The 23,700-nt window shown below is 40.1% G+C and overlaps 3 protein-coding genes across 6 annotated transcripts in view; 1 reads left to right on the top strand and 2 right to left on the bottom strand.

The window, feature by feature from the left end:
• The window catches only part of ptprna (protein tyrosine phosphatase receptor type Na), a 38,727-nt gene extending 29,114 nt beyond the window's left edge, over window positions 1-9,613 (top strand). For 2 of the 3 annotated variants that reach the window (XM_053234550.1, XM_026911960.3), the window contains exons 13-23: window positions 3,279-3,488; window positions 3,819-4,031; window positions 4,419-4,566; window positions 4,768-4,841; window positions 5,004-5,081; window positions 5,258-5,377; window positions 6,904-7,070; window positions 7,726-7,779; window positions 8,440-8,504; window positions 8,590-8,663; window positions 8,846-9,613. In XM_053234550.1, coding sequence (XP_053090525.1) covers window positions 3,279-3,488; window positions 3,819-4,031; window positions 4,419-4,566; window positions 4,768-4,841; window positions 5,004-5,081; window positions 5,258-5,377; window positions 6,904-7,070; window positions 7,726-7,779; window positions 8,440-8,504; window positions 8,590-8,663; window positions 8,846-8,917 — 1,275 coding nt within the window. In that variant the 3' untranslated portion in view covers window positions 8,918-9,613. Of the gene's footprint in view, window positions 1-3,278; window positions 3,489-3,818; window positions 4,032-4,418; window positions 4,567-4,767; window positions 4,842-5,003; window positions 5,082-5,257; window positions 5,378-6,803; window positions 7,071-7,725; window positions 7,780-8,439; window positions 8,505-8,589; window positions 8,664-8,845 lie in introns of those variants that run through there. The other variant, XM_034304548.2, reaches the window with a different exon arrangement.
• A 1,018-nt stretch (window positions 9,614-10,631) lies between these two features.
• On the bottom strand, window positions 10,632-18,895 carry dnajb2 (DnaJ heat shock protein family (Hsp40) member B2). Of its 2 annotated transcripts, XM_026911986.3 has the most exons (11): window positions 18,542-18,890; window positions 17,788-17,876; window positions 15,917-16,026; window positions 15,767-15,820; window positions 15,469-15,585; window positions 15,158-15,268; window positions 14,524-14,641; window positions 14,177-14,247; window positions 13,717-14,004; window positions 11,466-11,529; window positions 10,632-10,993 (listed from the first exon to the last, which is right to left on the bottom strand). In XM_026911986.3, the coding sequence occupies exons 2-10, from the start codon at window positions 17,850-17,852 to the stop codon at window positions 11,501-11,503; spliced, it is 963 nt and encodes a 320-aa protein (XP_026767787.1). In that variant the 5' UTR covers window positions 17,853-17,876; window positions 18,542-18,890; the 3' UTR covers window positions 10,632-10,993; window positions 11,466-11,500. The 2 variants fall into 2 exon arrangements, with proteins under 2 accessions (XP_026767787.1, XP_026767772.1); XM_026911971.3 differs by lacking the exons at window positions 10,632-10,993; window positions 11,466-11,529 and having other exon boundaries at window positions 11,721-14,004; window positions 18,542-18,895.
• A 983-nt stretch (window positions 18,896-19,878) lies between these two features.
• Window positions 19,879-23,140, bottom strand: tuba8l3 (tubulin, alpha 8 like 3). Its single transcript, XM_026913000.3, has 4 exons — window positions 23,002-23,140; window positions 21,469-21,691; window positions 21,188-21,336; window positions 19,879-20,999 (listed from the first exon to the last, which is right to left on the bottom strand). Exons 1-4 carry the CDS (start codon window positions 23,002-23,004, stop codon window positions 20,022-20,024), a joined length of 1,353 nt encoding a protein of 450 aa, XP_026768801.1. The 5' UTR covers window positions 23,005-23,140; the 3' UTR covers window positions 19,879-20,021.
• Between the last annotated feature and the right edge of the window lie 560 nt (window positions 23,141-23,700).

Below are 23,700 nucleotides of genomic sequence, written 5' to 3'. Positions count from 1 at the left end.
TATGCCAGCTTCACTCAGTGTTAGTCGTTTTAGTCGAGATTTGCTCTGAGATTTCTGTGCATTCGTGCGTTCGAGTCAGAACATGAACAAGCTGGAGGGATAGATAGATAGATAGATAGATGGATAGATAGATGGATAGAGAGAGAGAAAGAGAAAGCACAATAGATATTTACAACATGATTAGGCACAAAAGGCAATATCATGGGGGCATAGGCACATCTTACGTGTTTAAGATGCTATGTCTTTTTCTTATTATGGAAAAATAATACTTCCTAAGGCAAGTAGATTTTTATATTCTGAGTATATCGCCTTCAACGTATTATTCCTGGTGTGGAGAACACTGAGGATTTTGACGAGTCATGCCCTGAACGCTTATGTTAGATAACAAGGCAGCATCTCTGAAGTGGTGAAATAAAGTTTCTCAGATTCAATAATAAACCAGTAAGTGAGATTTGAATGCAGGACCACACTGGATTTCTGCACCACTATATCTATTGTGATGCAGATAGTGAAGCTCTGTGCAAATGTAGCCTCTGCAATCACCCAAAAAACATACACACCCACCCTCACACACTCACACACTCCCTATATGTGTGTGTACCCTTTCTGTGGCAGAGGTTAAAGGGTACATTTGAGGTCAAAGGGCGTTATGGGGGATGGTCAGGAGGTCCTGGGACCCTGCTTAATATTCTTGCACCTCTCAAGGAACAGATGTTATCTTTAATTTTTTAGTGGGCATCCTTTTTTCTTCTTTTTGTCTGAGTAAAGTAGGATACGTGAGCAAATGACAGGTCAGTGTGCAACTTTGCAGAGACAGATTCTCATGTATCATGTTTAATCAGCCGATAAACACCCTTTTACCCTCCTCTATCTCCTGCCCTCTGTGACTGTGGTTTGACTCCTTTCACCCCTCCATGCCATTGCTCTCTACTCTCCGTCGTTCCCTCTCTCTGCCTCTTCGTTTCTCTGCCTGGCCCTGGGGGGCCTTTGTGCTCCTGTCCTGAACCAGCTCATTTTTCCTCACTGGATTCTGAAAGCCTGTCACTCTTCCTTTCGAGGGCCTCTCTGGAGTAGCAGGTGAGGCGCCCCACACCCCGTCCCCTCCTCCCTTCCCCCCTTCTCCATTGTCCCTCAGTCCAGTCGCGCGCTGCCCACCCCCGCTAACCCCTTTTCCACACCCCATATCCACTCTCCGGAACATTCTTCTGCTCTTTCAAGAGAAAGGGCCGAACTCAGGGAGGGATGAAGGGGGACATAGACCCGGGCTGAGAAACATGTGAGGTATGAGAGCAGAATAAAAAAAAGGGGGGAAAAGACGTGTGAAGAGGACTGAGAAAAGAAAAGGGGGTGAATCGGTTGGTGAATTTTGAGAAATGCTAGAAGGAGGAAAGGAGAGGGTGCCTCAGCGTTTCCGTGGTGAAGCAGAAGGATGTATTCACACTCGTCTCCCATTGCTAAAACAGTGCACCCCTAAGCCCCGCTGTGCGATGCCTTGCTTTCGGGATGGATGTGAGCAGCGTGCCGTTGGTCTGCAGGGAGATCGGTAAAACAGCTGCTTTACACCCATGTTCAGTTTTAGTTTCAGTTCAGTTTAATTCAGTGAGTGATAAGTGTGTGTTAAATCCGTTAGGTTCAGTGATGTAAAATAAATAAATAAATAAATAAATAAAAAATACCAACTTCACATGCGCTGTGATATTTTCCCTCCAGTTGTATGCCATGATGGTCTTCAGAGTCAGCATTGGCCTAGGTGTAGTTGTGGCCATCGCACCAACTGTTGAGATTTAAATGTAGGGTTTGTGACCAAGTTTATCCAGGTGTAAATCAGTTCTAATTTCAGAATTTATTTCAGTGAGTTATTCCAAATTTAAATGTGGGTTTAAATGTAAATATACTGAGTTTATTTCATTTGTGCATGATTTATAATTTCAGATCAGTTTTAATTTTTTTTTATTTAAATTGTATTTTTTCCCAATTTTTCCTGCAAAATTCATAAACATGGGATTAAATGTATATGATACAAAATAATTACATTTATTTTAATCACAGTGGAGGGGGAAAGAACAAAACATCTTTGAAGAAGATATTTATTTATTTATTTATTTATACATAAATACAGATGAATGAAGATGTATAGGTTTAATATACACACCTTCAATAACTGGATACTACTAAAAAGGAATTGAGCTGAACATACAAAGGTGTGGTAATCAATTTCTCTATTTTTATTTTTATATCGAGAGTAAGAATTTATCTATTCTAAGATGCATTTTGTTTCTTAGGAAATGGCTGTTCGTAATATCCTCGGCATTCTTCTTCCACTCACATCTTCCCGCTCTTTTCCTGTCTCTCTCATACTCGCTTTATTTCTCTCTCTCTCTCTTTCTCCCTGATGGCCGTTGATTACTCGGAGCTTTCTCTTGTTGCCATGGCAGCACCGGGGCCTGTTCTCCCCTGCCGAGGCTCCCAGACACCATGGCAACATCAACAGGCAGGTTTGGAGGCTCGGGGCCCAAACCGCTTTTCCCTCCCTTTCTCATTTTCTGCCCTTTCTTCTCTTTCTCGTAAAGAAGTAACAGAATTAGAGAATAGCAGAGTGACAGTGAGTGTAAATAAGCGAGTGTAAGAGATCTCTGGATGATTAACCCTACTCTTCAGGGGGAGGGACTTCCTTAATTGTTTACTTGTTAATTATGAAAAAAAGAGGAGGGGGCAGGTAATTCTCTCTAATTATTTAAGAGGGTTGAGGAGGCCTGGCACGTGGCTGTGTGTGTGTGTGTGTGTGCGTGTGTGTGTTGCTTGAGTAATTAGTCGCTGATGATGGCACTGACATCCAGCTTGTTTACACAAACAAAGAGAGAGACAAAAGAGCCATAGTGCGCGAGTGTGGGGGAGATGCTGTGTTAAGTGTGCCAGACAGACCACCCAAACACACCCTCTCTCGTGCCCTCTCCTATTCTGCACTGCTGTTCCAGACATGTTCCACTAGGCCTTTGACTTCCCGGCGTGTTGGTGAATAATCACTTCATTTCTAGTGGCAAAGTTGAGTGCAAACGGCTGTTGGAACAAATAGTTTATTTTATTCTGTATGTTTCCTCTCAACTGCTGCTTCATTGTTGAATTGTGCAGCACGATTCGACACACACAGATGCAGCTCAGCAGATGAATTTTATGTTGAAATTAATGTTGAATGTTTAATTAATGATTATTATCTTATCAGTGTGCCTTTTTTCTCCCACCATATCGCTCTCTCTCTCTCTCTCGTTCTTGCTTTCCAGAGAAGCGAGGGACGCGGGCTTCCCCAGGCCACGCGGATCAATGATGGCTCACGTGGTGTTGTCCTCACCGTGGTGGCCATGGCGTGTGTGTGTGTGGTGGTGTTGGTTGCTTTAGCCATTGCTTGTCTGCGTCATCATGCTCGTCAGCTGGAGTCAGGGAAGCTGGGTCTCGGCCCCGAGGCTGGCACCGAGACCCATTTTGATTACCAGGTGGGACAGAATTTTATAAGAAATTAATACAGAACATATCATTTTACGTATCATTTTGGATATTATGTCACCCGCTGGAGAAGGCAGGCATATTTTTGCTCTAGAGGAAATCCTTAAACTCCCAGCTTATTATTCACTTATGACACACATTATTCACACACATTATTCACATTATTCAGTAACTACTATGAATTATTCAGTAGCTACAGTGAAACTAATAGAGAAAGTGTGTAATTACATATTAGATATAAATCTATGTGTGCGTGTGTATGTGTTTGCACATGTGTGTGCACATGCTTGTATGCGTATGTGTGCGTGTGTGTGTGATAGGAGCTCTGTCGGCAGCACATGGCAGCCAAGTCGTCGTTTAGCCGTCCAGAGCCAGGTGGACGGAGAGGGACGGATACATCTCGAGTGAGCAGTGTGTCGTCTCAGTTCAGCGATGGGCCACAACACAGCCCCAGCTCTCACAGCAGCACGCCCTCATGGAGCGAAGAGCCCGCCCAGTCCAACATGGACATCTCTACCGGACACATGATACTGGTACAGAGAACTCCGATCACACACACACACACACACACACACACACACACACAAACACACACTGCTTACAGCTCATTATTGTAGAACATGTTCTCAAACCTGTAACCAAAATACAAATATATCACCATTTCTGTGTAAATGCAGTTTTAGCATTGTGTTGTATAATATGTAAACTGAGTTTCAGAATATTAGTGTTACATAATATTTCATACTGCACAGAATAATTGCTTTCTGCAACAGTAATGATGAAATCAGTTTTTTTTTTAGCTTTAGGTTGCACCTTTTCCTTTTATATATAGCCATATTTCCCAGCTGCTGCCCTCACAAAATAAGCATAAACAAATTGCTAATTAAAATGTATTACATGCTGTTTCCTCGCTTCTCCAGGCTTACATGGAGGACCATCTGAAGAATAAGGACCGTTTGCTAAAGGAGTGGGAGGCTCTGTGCTCGTACCAGGCTGAACCCAGCTCTGTTTCCGTCGCCCAGAGCGAGAGCAACCTGGAGAAGAACCGCAGCCCTGAGTTTGTGCCCTGTAAGACAGACTTTTCACTTCTTCTCTGCTCTATTCTATTACATCTGAGGCATGTAATTATACACAACTGCAGAAATATACAGGGTTAATGAAGTAAGATGACTTCACGATGAAATTATTACAAGTCGCTAGTTGAAGATGTGTTATTCAGTATGTGAAAGGTCAGTGTTAATGAGTGTGTGTGTGTGTGTGTGAGTCCAGATGACCATTCCCGGGTGAAGCTGAAGCCGGAGACGAACCCCGCTAGAGAGGACTACATCAATGCCAGCATTATAGTAAGAACTCCAGCTCAAAGTCCACTCTCAAAAATGTTGCTGATGTGTGACACAGAGTCAAAGGAAACAAACAGAAATTCTAAAGGGGAAGAAGTTACATTTTTCCAGCCTGGTAGTTAATTTAATAGCCTTGTCAGAGACCATTACCCCTTTCCTTCACAGATAGACCATGACCCACGCATGCCTGCTTACATCGCTACTCAAGGCCCCCTGCCACACACCATTGCTGACTTCTGGCAGGTCGGTAACAGTTCAGTGGTTAACAATTAACTCTCGTACTGTTCTGCTCAATAACCATTTACTCACTAAAAACAGATGGGCCGTTAGACCACTTTTCTGCTGTGTGCAGTCTTTCCTTTGACAATATTTGTGTGTGTGTGTGTGTGTGTGTGTGTGTGTGTGTGTGTGCACTGTAGATGGTATGGGAGAACGGCTGCACGGTGATCGTGATGATGACTGCTCTAGTAGAGGATGGAGAACAGCAATGTGAACGTTACTGGCCCGATGAAGGATCATCTCTGTACAACATCTATGAGGTGAAAATTCTCACATGACTGGATCTTTCCTGAATAAGTTCAGTTAGACACATTAACTTGAACTAGTTACACGCAATGAAAAACACATTCCATAATCACAAGCGTGCTTGTAAAACCATGAATGATCCTGCATTTATTTGAATTACTCAAAGAAACAAATAGCATACACAGAATACTTCAGAGTACTCCAGCTAACCTCTACCCACTGCATCTGTGATTACCATACAATAATTCTGGCACAATACAGAAAAGCTAGTTTACTCAAAACTCAGGTATAATTCTAAGGTCTTATTCTAATTATAAGTCTAAGGGCAGTTTGAGAAGCTTTTACCAAAGCTGTTCTTATGTAGTTTTAACCTTTACACACTGGAACAATACAGTAAAGAGAAATTCAGGTTACTTACACTTTCCCTGGTTGGAGGTATCCCTGCTCCTTCAAGCTGAAACTAAGGCAATTCGATGTTTACAGGTTTATGTTGCCTACATTGGGGATAAGCAGAAATTCTTCCCCCTGAAAAATTATGAATTGTAAAGTGCTTAATTTAAGTGTTGCAAAAAATATGAGCCTCTCATGGGGCATGACACAGTTAGTAGCCCAAGATAGAGATAGATGGCGATGTCTCACTGCTGCCTTATTTCCCATCAGGGGCAAGGAGGATAAGTAAATAAGTAAAAATGCTTCCCATAAATGTTTACTTAGGTGCCCTTAGACATCCATTATAAGTGAGTTTTGGGTAAACAGGTTTTCGGTACTTTTCTCAGTACAGGGAGTATTATTTCAACTAAATTAACTTTTCTATACATTGTATTGCTTTCAATTATACTAAGTTATACTAACTATATTAAATAATGTTATTAATATTAATTAAACCATTGCTTGTCAAACTTCTGGTTATGCTTCCCAGACCCCACTTTGAGAACCACTGGTGATTTTTTTTTTTTAGTTATAGCCATGGAAATTGCAACCCACTATTCTGAAAGTTATTTGTTATTGAGTTCTTGTAATTACTGTGGTTTATTATTCTTATTGTTTTGTTTGACTGGCTTCTTGAATTGAATGGGTTTAATCCGAATTACCTCAAAAACCCATCATTAAGTCGGCTTATAAACGTCAGCTTGGACCTAATGTGTTCTGTTGATGGAAAATTCGGGAATAGAAATCTCTACAGGATCAATAATTAAACGAAATATGATAGTTGACATTTAAATAATGCTCAAGAAATAAATCTGTACTAATAGGGGGCTCTGGAATCTGAAATATTTTATATGTAAAGAAGTCCCTGGTTACAAAAAGTTTGAGAAGATCTGCATTTGTCTAAACTCAACCAGTGTAGTTATACAGTTTGTCATTCGAGTCATTCGAGTGATCATCACTGATTTCACAGTCTAATTAAACTATTGGTTTCTGTAATCATCTATCTTCTAGCAAAGATCATATACAGCACCTCTAGCTTTGCACAGATGCTTGTGTATGGCAGCACCAGATGGTTTTCCTAGTTCTTACTGGACGTCCCTGTGACTCTCAGGTCAACCTGGTGTCCGAGCACATCTGGTGTAAGGACTTCCTGGTGCGTAGTTTCTACCTGAAGAATGTGCAGACGCAGGAGACGCGCACACTGACCCAGTTCCACCTGCTCAGCTGGCCTGCGAATGGCATCCCAAGTTCCACACGACCCCTGCTGGATTTCCGCAGGTACTGCTACAGCTCCACTGGAGTGATAACCATGCATGTACACACAAACACACCCACACACACACAAGTGCATCCTGGTGAACTGGTGAAAGTCCTAAGTCAATCCTTGCATTTTTCTCTCTTTCCTTATCTGGGTCCTGTTTCAGTGTTGCTGAAGCCCTGCAAAAAAGTTCTCCCTTTACTGCCCATGTGCTTGGGGTTATTCCTGGTTTATGCCCTCTTCTTTTCCATCTCTCTCTCTCTCTCTCTCTCTCTCTCTCTCTCTTTCCTCTCTCTCTGGCTAATGGAGGTTGGTGGGCTCCTGACCGTTGCACACCTCCCAGTGTCATTTTTGTGGTTTGCAGCTAGTAGTCTCGGTCCAGTTGCATAGTCACAAAAATGATCATTGGTAGGTGTGAGTGCAGCAGGAACGAGGCTGAAAGGATGCTCCATCGCCTCTCCCTCCTTTTCCTCCTCTTCCTCTCTCCTCTAAACGTGGCAGCTGTGACATCTGTGTTCTCCATCTCCTCTAGACAACACACTTTCATCTTACAGATAGCTCAGAATGAAATAGCATATTCCATTAAAAAAAACTAGCATGTTTTTTTTATGTGATGAATGACTATATGGCCAATCCATTTTAATCCTGCTTTTTGCCTGGTCGATTTTCTTTCAGGAAAGTGAATAAGTGCTACCGAGGCCGATCCTGCCCAATCATTGTGCACTGCAGGTAAACAAATGCAACACCAATCTGAAGCTCAAGGGGGCACACAAGAACCCTCATGTCTTATTGTTACTGTCATATCTCCTATATAAAATGTGTTCTGTCCAGGTTAAAATGACCTGTGTATTTTTTTTTTTTTTACTAATGTTGCAGCTATGTATTAATCAGTCTTCATTTATACAGCTCAGTTTTTCTACTTTCTTTTTTTAACATGATTGCTTATATTCAGTTTAAAAAAAAACATTTTAAAAGGTTTTGTATACTACTAGGAAGTTGTAACATGAGAGTATGTTCGTTACTATTCTGTAGCTTCATATCTATATGTATGTTGATGGAAAAAAGAAAAGAAAAGAAAATAGTAAGCTTTTTTGTACATTTGAACTAAATGGTGACCATAGTAGCAGTCCAATTCCCTCTCCCTTTTATTTATACTCTCACATGCTCACACATACCTTTGGAGGATTTCTAAACATACAAAGGGCCTTTTTAACAGCATTTTCATCAATATTGTTTATATTGTTCATCACAGAGATGATTTAAGCTAGAAAGATTATATAATAATCTTATATAAGTGATGGTTTATTCAATCAGAGCTAATATTGCTGAACAGAATAAGATAAGGTTAAGAGCTGTGATGGTAATCATTTATTTTGTGATCCCTTGCAGTGACGGGACTGGAAGAACTGGTACTTACATTCTCATTGACATGGTCCTGAACCGCATGGCGAAAGGTATGTAGGCAGTATAACTCATACTCTAAACACTGAAATTTTCCTTCTCATACTTCAGGCTTAATAGGTGACACTGTGTTTGTAGGTGTTAAAGAGATTGATATCGCTGCAACACTGGAGCACATTCGTGATCAGAGGCCCAGTATGGTGCGCACCAAGGTACACAATTCACTGCAGTCTTGTTGCAAGTTTATACTGTATATCGATGTGTAGGATGTGTAGGATGTGTATATAAGCTCCTCCTTAAAAACCAATACCTGTGTAGGCTACTGTGAATATGTGTGCGCGAGTGTGCGAGTGTGTGTGCAGAGGTATAATATGTTGTTTTTCTGTCTCTATAGGACCAGTTTGAGTTTGCCCTCACAGCTGTGGCAGAGGAAGTGAATGCCATCCTGAAAGCCCTCCCACAGTGAGCCATTCTGCAGTGTGGCACCCTGTTCATATGCATACTGCCCTCTCCTCACACACACACTCACACAAGCCGTTACATAGACTGAACCAAGCTTGAGAAATTTCAGAATACATTTCTAACCATGGCCTTATTCGTTTAAAAAGCAGGGAAGGCTCCATGAATTTTGCGCCACTGTGTAAGCAGTATGATGGTCAGAGATTTATGTGTGCATCAGTCATTGCTGGGTAAAAGGTCAGATGAAACTTTATATAAGCTTCAGGTACTGATACAAATGGACCTAATGTCAGAATGGCAAATGTGAGCATATCTGTTTTTCTTGCCAGTGGATGTTGCCAATAAATACAATATCACTCCATCATCAGAACACATTTAGTGTCCTTTTCAGGCAAACATGGTGAATATATATGTATGCACAGCACTAAAACCTGAACACAGGAACACTCTGTTTGGAGTGTAATTTACTGCCTGGTTAGTGTTTCACAGCGCAAAGTGTAATACTCATCACTCATTGTGCTCGCTTCTCCTTGTGTTCTTTATGACTTGTGGATACCTTCTGTCGTGTGATTATTGTAAATAATTCATTGATAAGTCTATTTGTTTATTCCTGTAGCAAATGTGTGGAAAAACTATATAAAAAACAGAAATATATGACTATAATTTTTACATTGTTCTGAATTAAATGTGGTGTGGTGCAGCAGCATGGTGTGAGGCATTTATGTTGTCCCGTCTTTCTTTTGTCAGTCTTTTATAGCGTTGGAGTCCATCATACAATATATTACCATGCAGGCTGCTTCAGGACTAACACAGCTGACTGTGATTAAGAATGCGAGAATGATAAAGTAATTTAAAGGAATTTTCATAGGGTTAGTGTTAATTAAGGTGTTGATTAATTATCTACAACAGTGTTATCTTTAAGGTTCATGCTAATGCACTCATTCTAGCATGTTATCTTTTTTATAGTAACAACTCATTCACAGGGGCTTATATGGTGGATGCTACACATAATCAATCACTAATAATAAACAAATTAAAAAAAATGTGCTGCTATTTACCAAAGATGTATAATCATTCATATGGTGAAGCTGTAACTAGAAGTTTATTTAATGTTAATAGAAGGAGTCTCAGGTGTCGCTGCTGGCGCTTTGTAACAGCCAGTATGTTTTCCACCATGCCAGCTTGGTGATATGCTAATATGACAAGCTCCAGATTTTTTGCCTTATTCACTTCAAGAGGTATAAAATAAGAGAGGCTGATCAGGAAACTGCTATAACAGGAACTGATGGATTACATGTATCCACAAATGGATAAAAGTTCAAAGTGTTATTCATTAATACATTAAAAATTCTAATTGTTGGCAAAGTGCTGTGGTATACGAGAAATAAAACACTTCAGGACATGTTCAATATTCAACATTCAACTTTGAGGTGTCGATGGCATCATCGATTATTTGCCTACAATAGTACACCCCTATCATCTTTTATTTCTTATGTATTTAAGCAGCAAGGGTTTATTTTTAAGGGTGTTATTTTTGTCTGAATGATGGTGCATCAAAATGCCACTCAGGTGCAACAGCACAGTAGTGTCGAGAACACGTGCACTTTACATCGGTTCTGATTAGTTTGGATTCAAGCAAAGGCTTCTGGGATTCATTTACAGGTAAGTGTGCACGAGTCAGGATGTGTTTCCAAACATAAAAACATAAAAACCCACCAGACAAATGTTTCATCTTTATCTTTCAGATGATTTTGAATCTTGTGCTCTAAAAGCACCATACATTCACTGCATACATAACAGAGGACATGACTCAAAATGCTGCCCAGTAACGTTCTACGTAAGACATGATAATGTTCCACAAATGAGCTTTGACAAACTTTATGAACATCAGCATATTGTTAAATAAATTTCCAGTCTTTCATCTAGAGATTTGGACACGCACACTGACAAACTCATACACACACAAATTCTTAGCAAATATATTGACCTGTTTGTCTTGTTGTATTTTTCCAAATAAAACTTTGAAAAGAGTCTGAGCAGCAGGAGAGCCAGAGGGAGAGCAGAGCACGTGGGAGCTCTTCACCTGTTCAGGGCACACGGATGGACGAGGCATTAGTGCTGTCATTGAGACAGACTTATGTATGTTTAATTCTCTACTGCACGCCACACCACACCACAGGCCAAGACTAGCAAATGGTTAGAGTGAGTACCACAAGACAGTCATGTGAATAAAATTCTTCCCTTATTATAGTGCTATCCTCTAAATTATAGCACACAGTAAATGTAATGCTACTGTGCTATTAGATACTATAGGAGTAGGCAACCCTCGACCTGGTGAAACTCATTATGATTTACTCCAATTACAAATTCTAATTTACATAATCAAGTCTACCATCAAATATAAAATTAAAAATTAAATGCACTGTAAAAAAAAAAATAGGGCAGCCTACCCTTTCAGAGATAAATTGGGGAATTAAGGGGTACTGGTATTAGGGGACACTGCACACAAAATAAAAATATACAGGGTTCAGTGTTTATGCTAAACTACTTTTTACCTCAGGGGGAGAGAAGGGGGGGACATGGTGACCACTCAGCCCGTGAAGGCCTGGAAGTCAGACTCTGTAACAGCAGGGAGAGGGAGTCAGGTAAACACACCAAATCACAAATATATGAAGATGCAGATAAGATACTTTTACACACACACACACACACACACACAAACACACACACACACACACACACACACACACACAAAGGAAAAAAAAGGACTAATTATGACACAAGAATGCATGACACAACAAACAAAGGGGTTGGTGATAACATACTAGAGGAATAATCTGTTTTAATCTAAAGAAATAGGAAACAAATTAAGCTTAGAGTTATAATAAAAGGAAATTAGATATGTTTGTTGCACATAATTCAAAAGCAAAAGAAAATCTCTGTCAGTGTTATAAAGTGACCAAAATATAGCACATTTTGTACAAAAGATTATTTAACCAATTATAAAATTTGTTCTCTGAGGTTTATTGTTCTCTCTCATAGTGCTGTCAAACCAAAATGATTAAACACAAGTGTAAAAATAAAATGCAAATATTATATTTATAATTATACCAATACTTTTCATCTTTCCATTCCAAGACTTTCAGATTATATTCATCAATAAAACAGACATTGTCACTCATAAAAAAAGGCTCTCTTTACATAGCAATATTCTGCTTGTCTGAAAACAGTATGTGCTTCTTCTTCTATTTTGATCTGTGGCTTTTTTTTTTTTTTACATTGTGTCTATTGCATATAAGAGAACTGATATTCCCTTGATCTGAGAATTGTGTAAAAAACTTGCAAGCACTACAAAAACTTTATACCTGCTGACCATTTATGTAATTAAAAATGGAAACGCAGGTGACAACAGGACATATCTACCACCTTTGGCAACACTGACAATAGTTGGCACATCAAATATAACATTCTCAAGGCACTGAACATCACCAACATATGATTCATTCTGAATAACACCTAATACAGTCTACAACACATTTATTAACAAAATCCCACTTTCCAATCTTCATCATAAACATACATTCACTGCACTTGAATTAAGTGCTGTTTAGTTTCCCTAAAGTTTGATTGTATAAAATACAAGAGGGGGTGATTTATCACATCATTATGATGAATAACATTAAGTGTAAGAGGCATACCATTACTGCACAAACATCTTTAGACACGGCAGAATCAGCCTAAATTCTGTTTTTGCACTCTGTTGAGTATACATTCATAAACATTCATAGTAGCATCGTTTTGAGAAATTCCTCATCACTTGAGAAATTTCCTCTCCACATTCAACACTATCTCTTGAAAAGAACTCCAAATATTGCCGTGGCAAAAAAAAAAAAAAAAAAAAAAAAGCTAGAAGAACACATCTGCAGCTAACCCTCCTTTTAAGAGATATAGTATGTCAGATGTAAACAGAACTGACACTTATATGTCTGATTAATGACACCAGTCCACTTTTAGTTCATAATCTGAATAATACAAGTGATCAATACTTTAAACCTACTTCAGTGTTCAGCATCATGTCAGTTTCAATGTTATAGCAGAAGTAAGACAAAATAAACCAATGGTAAACAAACCAACCAAATTATCTACCAAACGTGACTTAGTATGAAACAAATAGTGTATAGAGATATGATTTGTTATTACACTGCTTCAGTTCACTGTGCCATTTCTGAAGCATTAACATCTTCAAATAAAGCCCATGAGTTAGCAGAACTATCCTCTCTGTGATAAATTGGCACCAGTCCTGTTATTCACACTAAAATTTAAAAGAAAAAAAAGTCTTCTTAATACTGTGGCTTACCCTCAGTGACAAACAAGCAAAGATCTCTCTATTAACATGCTACACAAAACTTCAGATAGGGATAAGCTCAAGACAGCAGCCATAAACAGGGTTAATACTGAATGTATCATGCAGCAGTGTTGAACAGCGTGTCTTCCCTCTGTTCTAGGACTCAGGATTACTTCTAACTCCCACTTAACACACCACACACTGACACTTCCTCTTGCGTTTCATCACAGCGGTACCATTGGCAATTCGTTCTTCTCCCTTCCTATCCTCTAAAAGAACCCCCTCTGGGCTGGCACTCTTTTCTAATTCCCCTCTTTCCTTCCCTGCTCCTTTCTCCTTTGGAGATGTACAGGTGATTTGTACTGATTCATGTGCTGATTCATGTATCCCATCCCTCACTGATCTGGGCTCGTGATTAGCATCCTTCCCTTTTTGCAGCTTGCCCCGCCCTCCCCTGGCACCTGAGATCATATCCTGGGTGGAGGCGGCTGCCCGCTGCTGGGCCTCCATCTCGGACAGGCTGTACGCCAGTGCCATCTGCAGGTCTTCGTCCTCCTCGTCATTGTCACTGGGGCAATTGAAGAAAGGGGTGGAGCTGAAGGAGCGCTGGGTGCTGTTTCGGGGGTTGTGATTGGCCAGATTGGAGTGGGCAGCGTTGGCAGGGAGCTGATGCTGTTCTGTCCGCTGAGGCTGGCTAGACTGCTCCCTGCGGCTGAGCTCCAGAGCTAGAGCCATCTCATCTTCTACACCTGAGAACACACACTTAGCTGGATTAGACTCACTGCTACACACATACTAATCTGTTACAGTGTCAGGAGGTTACAATGGGAAGCTCCTCTTAACCTGACTTGACCAGATTTAAACCAATGTAAAGAATTCAGGATTATATGGGCTGATTGTTGGATGGAGTGTAAAAAGTACCATTAATTAGGACAGTCTTCAGAACCCCATCTTCCTCAATCTCTGTTCTCTCCTGCCCATTCTCTCTGATCCTGTAAAGACAAGTATTTAAAAGATCTCCAGCTGTGCTTTTCATGGAACAAAAAGAAATATTAAGGGAGGTGATTTACACCTAATTGGTCCCTTGTGTATGAGAGGGCATGCAAATATTTACTATTAATTTAAAAACTTTCTTCAGCATATACAGTGTACGTAAATAACCCCCTGAGCCTGACTTTAAGTAACATTAGCTTATTAAGGAAGAGAACAACCAAGTGATAATATTGAAGTGACAGAATGTAAGATAATGCATATAGAATTAAACTGACTTTTTTGTTGTGGTACGTTTCCCATTGACAATCCGTGTGGAAGTGGACACAGACTTAAAATTCCCCCCTCCAGTCCCAAGGCCTCCCAGTGAGGAAGAAGAAAAGGTGGTGAAGTCAACTGCATATGAAAGAAAAGAACCATAATGTACTTAATTAGGACAGTGTTATTTCCGTAAATAAGTGAGTATGCATGAAATTAATTCGAAATTACACATGACCTACAAAAGTGGTTATCAGCTGGTGGGTCACTACCCAAAAGTGGGTTGTGAGCACACACAAAATGGTTTGTGGGTGTCTTTATTTCTATCAAAATGTCAAATATCTTATATAGAACTTTGACACATAATGCTTAATGTCATTAAAAAGTTGCAGAGATGTACCACAGTCAAAATTAAATTAACCAAATAAAACAGACACAGAAGCTTATGTAGTTCTATCAGCATGGCCACAAAGCAAAAGCATTGAACATACATTACATGTTACATTTGCTTTTACTGCAATTTGTTTTTGCTGTATTCATTTGCATTATTTCCATTATATTTACTTTGTATATGGTTAATATAAGCTGAATCTAGCTAAACTGAAGACTATGAAAAACATTTATGGGAGCATGTGCTACAGAATGAATCCCAACCATCTGCTGAGGGAAAGGAGAAGAAGCGACTGGGCCCAAGTCTGGAGGGGCCATGGTGTCCATGAAAAGCGCTGCGCATCCCACTGTGCATGCCGCCAAACGAGAAATCATCTAGAGAGTAATGAGACATTTATTAAGACTCGCACACAGCCCAGAGTGGGACACTACAAACAACAGAACAAGGAGAATGTGATACGCCCATTAGAGCTGTAGGATTTGTAAAAAAAAAAAAAAAAAAAAAAAAAAAAAAAAAAACAGCAGCAGCAGTCAATAAGCCTACAGTTAAAGCAGTCAATGACTCTCAGACTAACCGAAGAAGTCAGCGAATGGATCCTGGTTTCCAAAGAACTCCCGAAACACCTCATCTGGGCTGCGGAATGTGAAGGTGAATCCTGGGAAGTCATCGGGAAAAGAGCCACCGCCAGAGCCTTTGAAAAGCAAGGGATACAAAAAATTTTTATATATATACACATATATAAAATAAAAAAAAAAAAAATATATATATATATGTATATATATATATATATATATATATATATATATATATATATATATATATATATATATATATATAAAATCAAAAAGAATGTACTATTTTCAGTTTCTCACCTGAGCTTGGCATGCCACTTTTGCCATAAGTATCATATGCTTCTCGTTTACTTCCTGAGAAATGTGAAAATACAGCACTGCATTAGTATTGAAGAAAATAATTATTGTTAAATAATTATGATTTATAAGCCACAGCTTAAGCAGTCTTACTGTCTGACAGGACTTCATAGGCCTCTGCAATTTCCTTGAATTTTCTCTCTGCCTCCTCCTTGTTGTCTGGATTCTTGTCTGGGTGCCACCGCAAGGCCTGCTTCCTGTATCTACACATGCATGCACACACACACACACATACATAACATACACACACAAATGAACATACCAAGTTTTCTATCAATGCCTTTACAGCACATAACCTTTTAGAAGACTGGTCTGTTCTCAGATTACCCGCTCACGTCATTCATAACTCATTCATAACTGGACTTCCAACACAAATACTGGTCATCAAATGCTGACAAACAGAACAAGGATTTGTTAAATAGTTAGTGTACTCTATTCGAGCACTAAGCAGACAGAGATGCCTGATGGTGGTCCAAGACTGTGTCTATTGTGCCTACATACTGCTGAGTCATGAAAGAAATGTGCTCAGTCATGCTAACTGTGTAGCTGTGCTGTGAAAAACAGCCATCAGCAAGTTGTTATAATCACTTAAGTAAATCACTAATATTTGCATTTGTTCCAAAGTTGAATTATTGCTTAAATGCGACCGAACATGGTTGGAAATATAATCCAGGCAAATTAAGCAATGCTTCTGATCCTTTTGCAAGTGTCTGTGAATCTAGCCCAACTAGGTCAAGATCCGACCTGCTCTACACTGGTATGAGCAAATCAAACTGTGCAAAACGGTGAACATGGAGGGAATTTTCTTGCTAGTCAGCCAAAGCAGAATTTTGTAATGCTTAAAAGTGTCTCTAAGCCAATAACAATGTGATTATTTTTTTGACACAGCAGGTAGCATTGGCACCTCACAGCTCCAGGGTCCCTGGTTTGAACTGGAGCTCTGGTTACTGTCTACGAGAAGTTTCACATGTTCTCCCCGTGCACATGTGGGTTGCCTCCATGTTCTCCAGTTTCTTCCCAACTCCCAAAAACAAGGGTGGTAGGTAAATTGGCTACACTGGCCTCTAGGTGTGAATGAGCAAGTGAATGTCTCCCTGGTGGTCTAGTGGCTAAGGATCCTACGCTCTCACCACTGGGAGTGTTCTCTTTGTGGGCAGTGGTGGTTCAGTGGTTAAGATGCTGGACTTCTGATCAGAAGGTCATGAATTCAAATCCCTGCACTACCACTGCTGGGCCCTTTGAGCATGCCCTTTAACCTTCAACTGCTCAGTTGTATAAAATGAGATAAATGTAAGTTGCCTGGATAAGAGTGTCTGCCAAAATGCTGTAAATGAATGTGTGTGCATAGTGCCCTGGGATGGACTGGACTTTGTGCTCAGTGCTCCCAGGATTGGCTAAATATCCATCGCAACCCTGACCAGGACAAAGTAGTTATTGAAAAATGAATGAAAGAGTAATTTCATTATGAATATGATATTTCATTCAAATGTATACAGGCTATATAGATGAATGACAATAAAAATCCACTTGACTTGAATACTGTATTCACAATATTGCCATACAATTGAACTACCTAGTTTGTTTCAGGATTTTTTATACATTTATCCAAGCTGAAAATTTACTCTGCCCCCAGCCAGAACAGAGCTGCATACCAGGCATACATAGTTGGTGGACCAGGCATACACAGTTGGTGGACCAGGAATACACAGTTGGTGGACCAGGCATACATAGTTGGTGGTGAGGTTGGTTGGGGACATGTCAGGGCTTATCAGTGTTTTCATTGTGATTTCTTTTTGCTTCACCGGCAGAACAAAGCTCTAAAATTACACACCACACTTACAAATGTGAGAAATCTAAATCTAGACTGTCCGTCACGTCCAGGAGATAAAGGGGTCAATCACCATGGGTAGCTGCGTTTCAGCAAGAAAATGATATCCTGTTATCCTGGGTGTGTGGATACTTACGCTTTTTTGATGTCATCTGGAGAGGCGTTGCGTGACACTCCCAGAATGTCATAGTAATCCACCATGTCTTCCTGTCCTCACTGCACCCGCTGTACCAAGTGACAAATGGAAAATAAAATGAACTCGCAAGCAATCTCAATGAACATTGTCATGCAAAATGAGTGTTATTACACATCAGTAGCAGGATCACAAATGGTGCCAAAGCCTAGTCAGTGACAGTGTTATTATTAGCCTATAATATTTAACAGCTTTATTTTGAATTGAGATACACTATGGAATGATAATGATAATGCAGTGTGTTATTTGACACCCAGAATGGCTTTAATTAAATATTGTTTCAGTAGTGCTGTGTTGTGTATATGTTGGACCCCTCTAGTGTTACAGTATTGTGACTGTGATATATAAAGTTTATGCCAGGCTGCATAAACTCAGGCCATAAGTCCATTCAGACAGTTCACTGAATTGACTATTAATTCTTTTTGTTTATGAGGACAAACACAAACTGTGGGGCTGTCTGTATGAAAGTACAACAGGCCTCATTCTAGAGAAAATCCTATCAGAGCGTGGAGTTCACTGGAAGCCAGGCAGCATGTGCTGTTAATGTCAAGCTCAAAGTTTGTAATTAGTTTGGGCCGTAATGGCCGCTGACAGCTGCGCTGCTTACATACGCGGACGCCATCATGCTTTCAAGAACTCCAACACACACTCCGTGACTCCACACTAGCCCCAAAACTAACCCCGAGAGGCAGTTTACCTTTTTGAGAAGTGTCCACCAGAGAGGACCGGCGCTTTGTCTCCTCGGCCGCTCTCTAAATAAACAAGGCTGAAGTATGTTGCCTAGGCAGCCGCTGGAATGCGCTGCGTGACAGCTCGTGCCACAGACACAGATCCTTCGCGAAGACTGTACGATGACTATAACCGATGTGTCACGCGATGCCGTTATTTTCTTACGCTTCGTCTCACCTCGCTGTGTGTCATTTACTAGACCGAGCGGGTTATTATTCCCGCTTCTATATCTGTCTCTCGATCGTGCGTCCCCTCCTACAGCCGCGCTGCGTCACCATCAGCTGAGCGACAGCTCTAAAAAAAACACAGACACGCCAGTGTTTTGGCACGTCACTGACTCCGCCCACTGACACAAGGGAACTGAACTCTCTCAGCGCCCCCCTCCTCACCCTTAAACACCCCAAAAATCCCGCCTCCTCCGCTATGATTGGATACTGAGCAACCTCATCCTGAGCTATGATTGGCTATCAGTTTAACACTCGACAGTAGTTCGGTGATTGGATAGCTGAAGCGGAATTAAAAATGGCGCCAGCAAGTTTTTACGTTATGTAATGAGATTATTTTTCTATATTGATTTAGGAAATACATTAATATCGATATTTACGTTAAGCTTTTGTGCGCCCACGAAATCAACAGTACCTATAAAACGTAGCGTTTCTTATTTTATGCAGTGATTAGCCCGTTGGTGGTCATTTTACAAGTTTATAGAACATTAAAACTTACACTAAACATTCACATCTTATATTCAAATTAAAATTGTGTTAATATTAGCACATCTTTGTACTCAGATGCGACAAGTGTAATGCAAAATATCAACATGTGTGATAAATTAAGCTCAGATCTGTTCTTGGTTAAATTAATCTATCATGGCTTGACCAGTTGTTGGACAGATGTCAGAAAGGAAAAATCCCAAAACATGAAACATAAAGGGTTCAGGTTTAACATCTGGATTTTTAAATGTTTCTTTGGAACATTGGTGCATTTTACAGCAACATATGTAACATTTCCATAATTAATAACAACGAAGTGATTTTTTTTTGAATGCTCACTATATAGACTAGTAGATTAGATTAAATTATATTTGATTCTTTAAGTTAAAAATTTAAATGTACTGTATCTTTCCACTTAAAAGGTGCATGTTAAATTTGTATATATGTCAGGGCCATCAGTAGGAATTTTGGGCCTCTTACAGGTTAATGCACTGCACTGGGAAATTTTTGTTTCCTAATGGTTTCTCTTAGGCCACTTGCCAGGACCCTTGGAATTGCTCCCCCCAGAAATATAGCACAGAAATGTAGCTTCGTGTTTTTTTTAAATGAATATTTTATTTTAAGTCAGTTAAAGCAACATAACAAGAATCTGAGATTTGTTTGACCAAAACAACTCTTTAATTAGTGCATATGTTGCAATTAACAACAACAAAAAAAATTGGTCACCATTTGTTTTCTTTAGTATTCTTCTCCTTCTTCATCTTCATCTCCCATACTGTCAGTGCCCACTTCTTCGTAATCCTTCTCAAGAGCAGCCATGTCCTCTCTGGCCTCTGAGAACTCGCCCTCCTCCATGCCCTCTCCCACATACCAGTGCACAAAGGCTCTCTTGGCATACATCAGGTCAAACTTGTGGTCTAGACGGGCCCAGGCCTCAGCGATGGCTGTGGTGTTACTCAGCATGCAGACTGCTCTCTGCACCTTAGCCAGGTCTCCTCCGGGAACAACAGTAGGGGGCTGGTAGTTGATGCCCACTTTGAAGCCAGTGGGACACCAATCCACAAACTGGATGGTGCGTTTGGTCTTGATTGCGGCAATGGCAGAGTTAACATCTTTGGGCACCACATCTCCGCGGTAAAGGAGGCAACATGCCATGTATTTACCATGACGTGGATCACACTTTACCATCTGGTTAGATGGCTCAAAGCAGGCATTGGTGATGTCAGCAACAGAAAGCTGCTCATGGTATGCCTTCTCAGCAGAAATCACAGGCGCATAGGTGGCCAGAGGGAAGTGGATGCGAGGGTAGGGCACCAAATTTGTCTGGAACTCTGTCAGATCCACATTCAGAGCTCCATCAAATCTGAGAGAAGCAGTAATGGAGGAGACTATTTGGCCAATGAGCCTGTTAAGATTGGTGTAAGTAGGACGCTCGATATCCAGATTTTTGCGACAGATATCATAGATGGCTTCATTGTCTACCATGAAAGCACAGTCTGAGTGCTCCAAGGTGGTGTGGGTGGTCAGGATGGAGTTGTAGGGCTCCACCACTGCAGTGGAAACTTGGGGAGCTGGGTAGATGGCAAACTCGAGCTTGGACTTCTTGCCATAGTCAACAGAGAGGCGCTCCATCAACAGGGAGGTGAAGCCAGAACCAGTACCTCCACCAAAGCTGTGGAAAATAAGAAATCCCTGAAGGCCAGTGCACTGGTCAGCCTGTAGGGGTGAGAGAAAAGTGAGGTTTATTTTCTATATTACAGTTGATTAATCTGTATATAATTTTATAATTATGTAATATGTTAACACAAATTTTATATTATCTTCTAATTTCTAATAGGGAATTTGGCACCAAAATTAGGTCTGTCGTGAAAGTACAACATTTTTCTAAAATGGGAAAACCTAACCAGTTTACGAGTCCGGTCCAACACCAGGTCAATGATCTCCTTTCCAATGGTGTAATGCCCACGAGCATAATTATTGGCAGCATCTTCCTTGCCAGTGATAAGTTGCTCAGGATGGAAGAGTTGGCGGTATGTGCCAGTCCGTACTTCATCTGTGTATAAAAATAGCACATAAAAATCATTAAATAACTGGACCACAAGTACGCTCAGTTGCCTTTTATATGCAAAACAGCAAAATATTCACTCAAATGGTGTTCTCACGAGCTAAATCAGTGTCATCGTACCAATCACAGTGGGCTCCAGATCTACAAAGATGGCACGTGGAACATGTTTGCCTGCTCCTGTCTCACTGAAGAAAGTGTTGAAGGAATCATCTCCTCCTCCAAAGGTCTTGTCACTGGGCATCTGGCCATCTGGTTGGATCCCATGTTCCAGACAGTAAAGTTCCCAGCATGCATTTCCCATCTGGGCCCCAGCTTGACCAACATGCATCGAGATACACTCACGCTACAAGAATACATCAGAACGGAATGTAAATTTTAAGAAAAATCTGTATTTAATAATTATGTTTTAGTTTAATGGTATTATGAATGAATGTAATGTATATTCCTTTGTCATTTGGTCTGTAGGGACATTTTTTCCATATATGGCATCTGGTCAAAACAGCACCGTATCAAACACCCAAGAGATTCTTAACTATCTTAACAAACTTTCTTAACTAATAAGCAATGATTCAGTGTGGACATCAATACCTGGGGCAAATTCTCAAATTAGTGCTAAACACACTTATCTCACATCCACTTTCAGATAAATTCACAGTTCTTTTTTTTATTACCCCTGATCTATTGTTCAGTTCACCCACTGGAATATTTGTATATTTTTGCAACACGGTCTCAATCATGCAATTTCATAACAATTTCATCACAACTTAAGTCACATGAGGGGATAAACAGGTCATCATTTGTATGGAATTACAAACAAAATACAACCACATCTTCCTCACTGATTCAAATTCATATGAATTTCTCATAAAATCAGGTTGATTTTTTTGCCTGTGAGTGTCATACTCAAACTAGTTTATAGAAACTGTGTGTTAGACAGGAAATAGCCCAGTTCCTTAGCGGGTAGCCCTCACTCCACCCCCTTCCCTGTCCCACTGAGCTGCACACTCTCCTTTGTGTAACAAGCAGAGATATCTCGTCCAGGCTGCTTTAGCAGAACAGACATATCCTTTATTCCCCAATACTCCAGTCTCTTCAGTCTTTGTCAATCATGATCTCATCTACTACCAGTGAATCTCTATATCATAAGGACACATGAATGCATTCATTCTCTTATAAATGAAGGCATTGCTGTCAAACAAGATCTCTTTGTTGCTGGATTGTTAGGAAAGAAATTTGTAGATATTTTGGGATTGCAGAACTACTTGAATGTTGCTCAGCTAGACACTGAGGTAAGAATTCCTTCCCAAATCTGTAGTAGTGTCTGGGATTTGGATTTGAAGGCCTCAGCCACATCCTCTTTATTAGGAGACGCATTCTCTCTCTGTGCCCTTGACAGTAACTCTGTCTAAACATTTTCTACTTTTCTACTTTTTTTCTACTTTTATCCAGTACTATTCTTTAATTTGCAAATATCTAATGGACTACACATTGACAGTATAGATATTACCAAACTATAATATACAGTTACCCCTATGTAATATTCTTTGTCTCTTATTAAATACACCCAGTAAGAGTGTATATATTAATGTTGTTGGTTTTTTTTTAGATTACTAAAAGGAATGTTAGTCAGAGTTGATCTACGTCAGCACTTACCATCTTGAAAGATTTTCCTTCAGGCCGACTTGAGGGATCGGAAAGAGAAGGCAGATGTGGAGGAAAGAGAGAGAGGTGGGGTTTTTATAGAGAAGGAGGAGGAAAGGAGGCAGGAAACAAGATCGCCTGTTGGTCCTACAGAGACTTTTATGCAAAAAAAGGCCGTCCTTCGTACAGAGGAAGAACTTTCCTTCCTCTGGAGAGTACTGGGAGTATGAAAAAAACATCTGCACATTTTACTGGGTGTGTGCAACAACTTTGTAGCAATTATTAAAAATACATATGAAAGTTGTCTTTGCTGGACTGCTTGGTGCTGAGAGAGAACACTGTTTAAAAGTGGACATGACTTGTACACATGAACTGTATTTAGTAGTATTTCTTCTTTAGAAGTTGTCCTGTTTAGTAATACTGTATATACAAAGGCTTTCAAACTGTGTAAAATTCTAAAGTTGGCAAAATCTCTAAGCATTTTGGGTGTGAATATCATGTATACTCTTTTAGTATGCATTTGCATACTTAATTTCTATATGCAAATCCAAATAAGAATTTTTTTTTTACATTGCATCATGCCCTTAACCCTGTTTACACTACTTGTGCAGAAAAGAAAAAAACTCACTGTAAATGCTGTATTTATTTTAGATGAAGACACAGCTGTCCTCTTTTAAAAAGTAACGGATGATACAGGGTTTCATTTGTGTG

Source organism: Pangasianodon hypophthalmus, chromosome 5, assembly GCF_027358585.1.
Source record: "Pangasianodon hypophthalmus isolate fPanHyp1 chromosome 5, fPanHyp1.pri, whole genome shotgun sequence".
Lineage (NCBI taxonomy): Eukaryota > Metazoa > Chordata > Actinopteri > Siluriformes > Pangasiidae > Pangasianodon > Pangasianodon hypophthalmus.
The sequence above is the reverse complement of the archived record's forward strand: the minus strand, read 5'-3'. Positions and strand labels throughout refer to the sequence as shown.

Bases quoted from the DNA above. Each gene is read 5' to 3' on its own strand.
- dnajb2 (XM_026911971.3), bottom strand. From the start codon at position 17,852: ATGGTGGATTACTATGACATTCTGGGAGTGTCACGCAACGCCTCTCCA. The intron at 15,821-15,916 runs GTAAGACTGCTT...CACATTTCTCAG, and splicing joins CTATGAAGTCCTGTCAGACA to GAAGTAAACGAGAAGCATAT. The intron at 14,248-14,523 runs GTCAGTTTAATT...TTGTCTTTACAG, and splicing joins AAACGTACCACAACAAAAAA to GATCAGAGAGAATGGGCAGG.
- tuba8l3 (XM_026913000.3), bottom strand. The intron at 21,337-21,468 runs GTACGATGACAC...TTTTATACACAG, and splicing joins TCTGGAGCCCACTGTGATTG to ATGAAGTACGGACTGGCACA. The intron at 21,000-21,187 runs GTTAGGTTTTCC...TCACCCCTACAG, and splicing joins TGGACCGGACTCGTAAACTG to GCTGACCAGTGCACTGGCCT.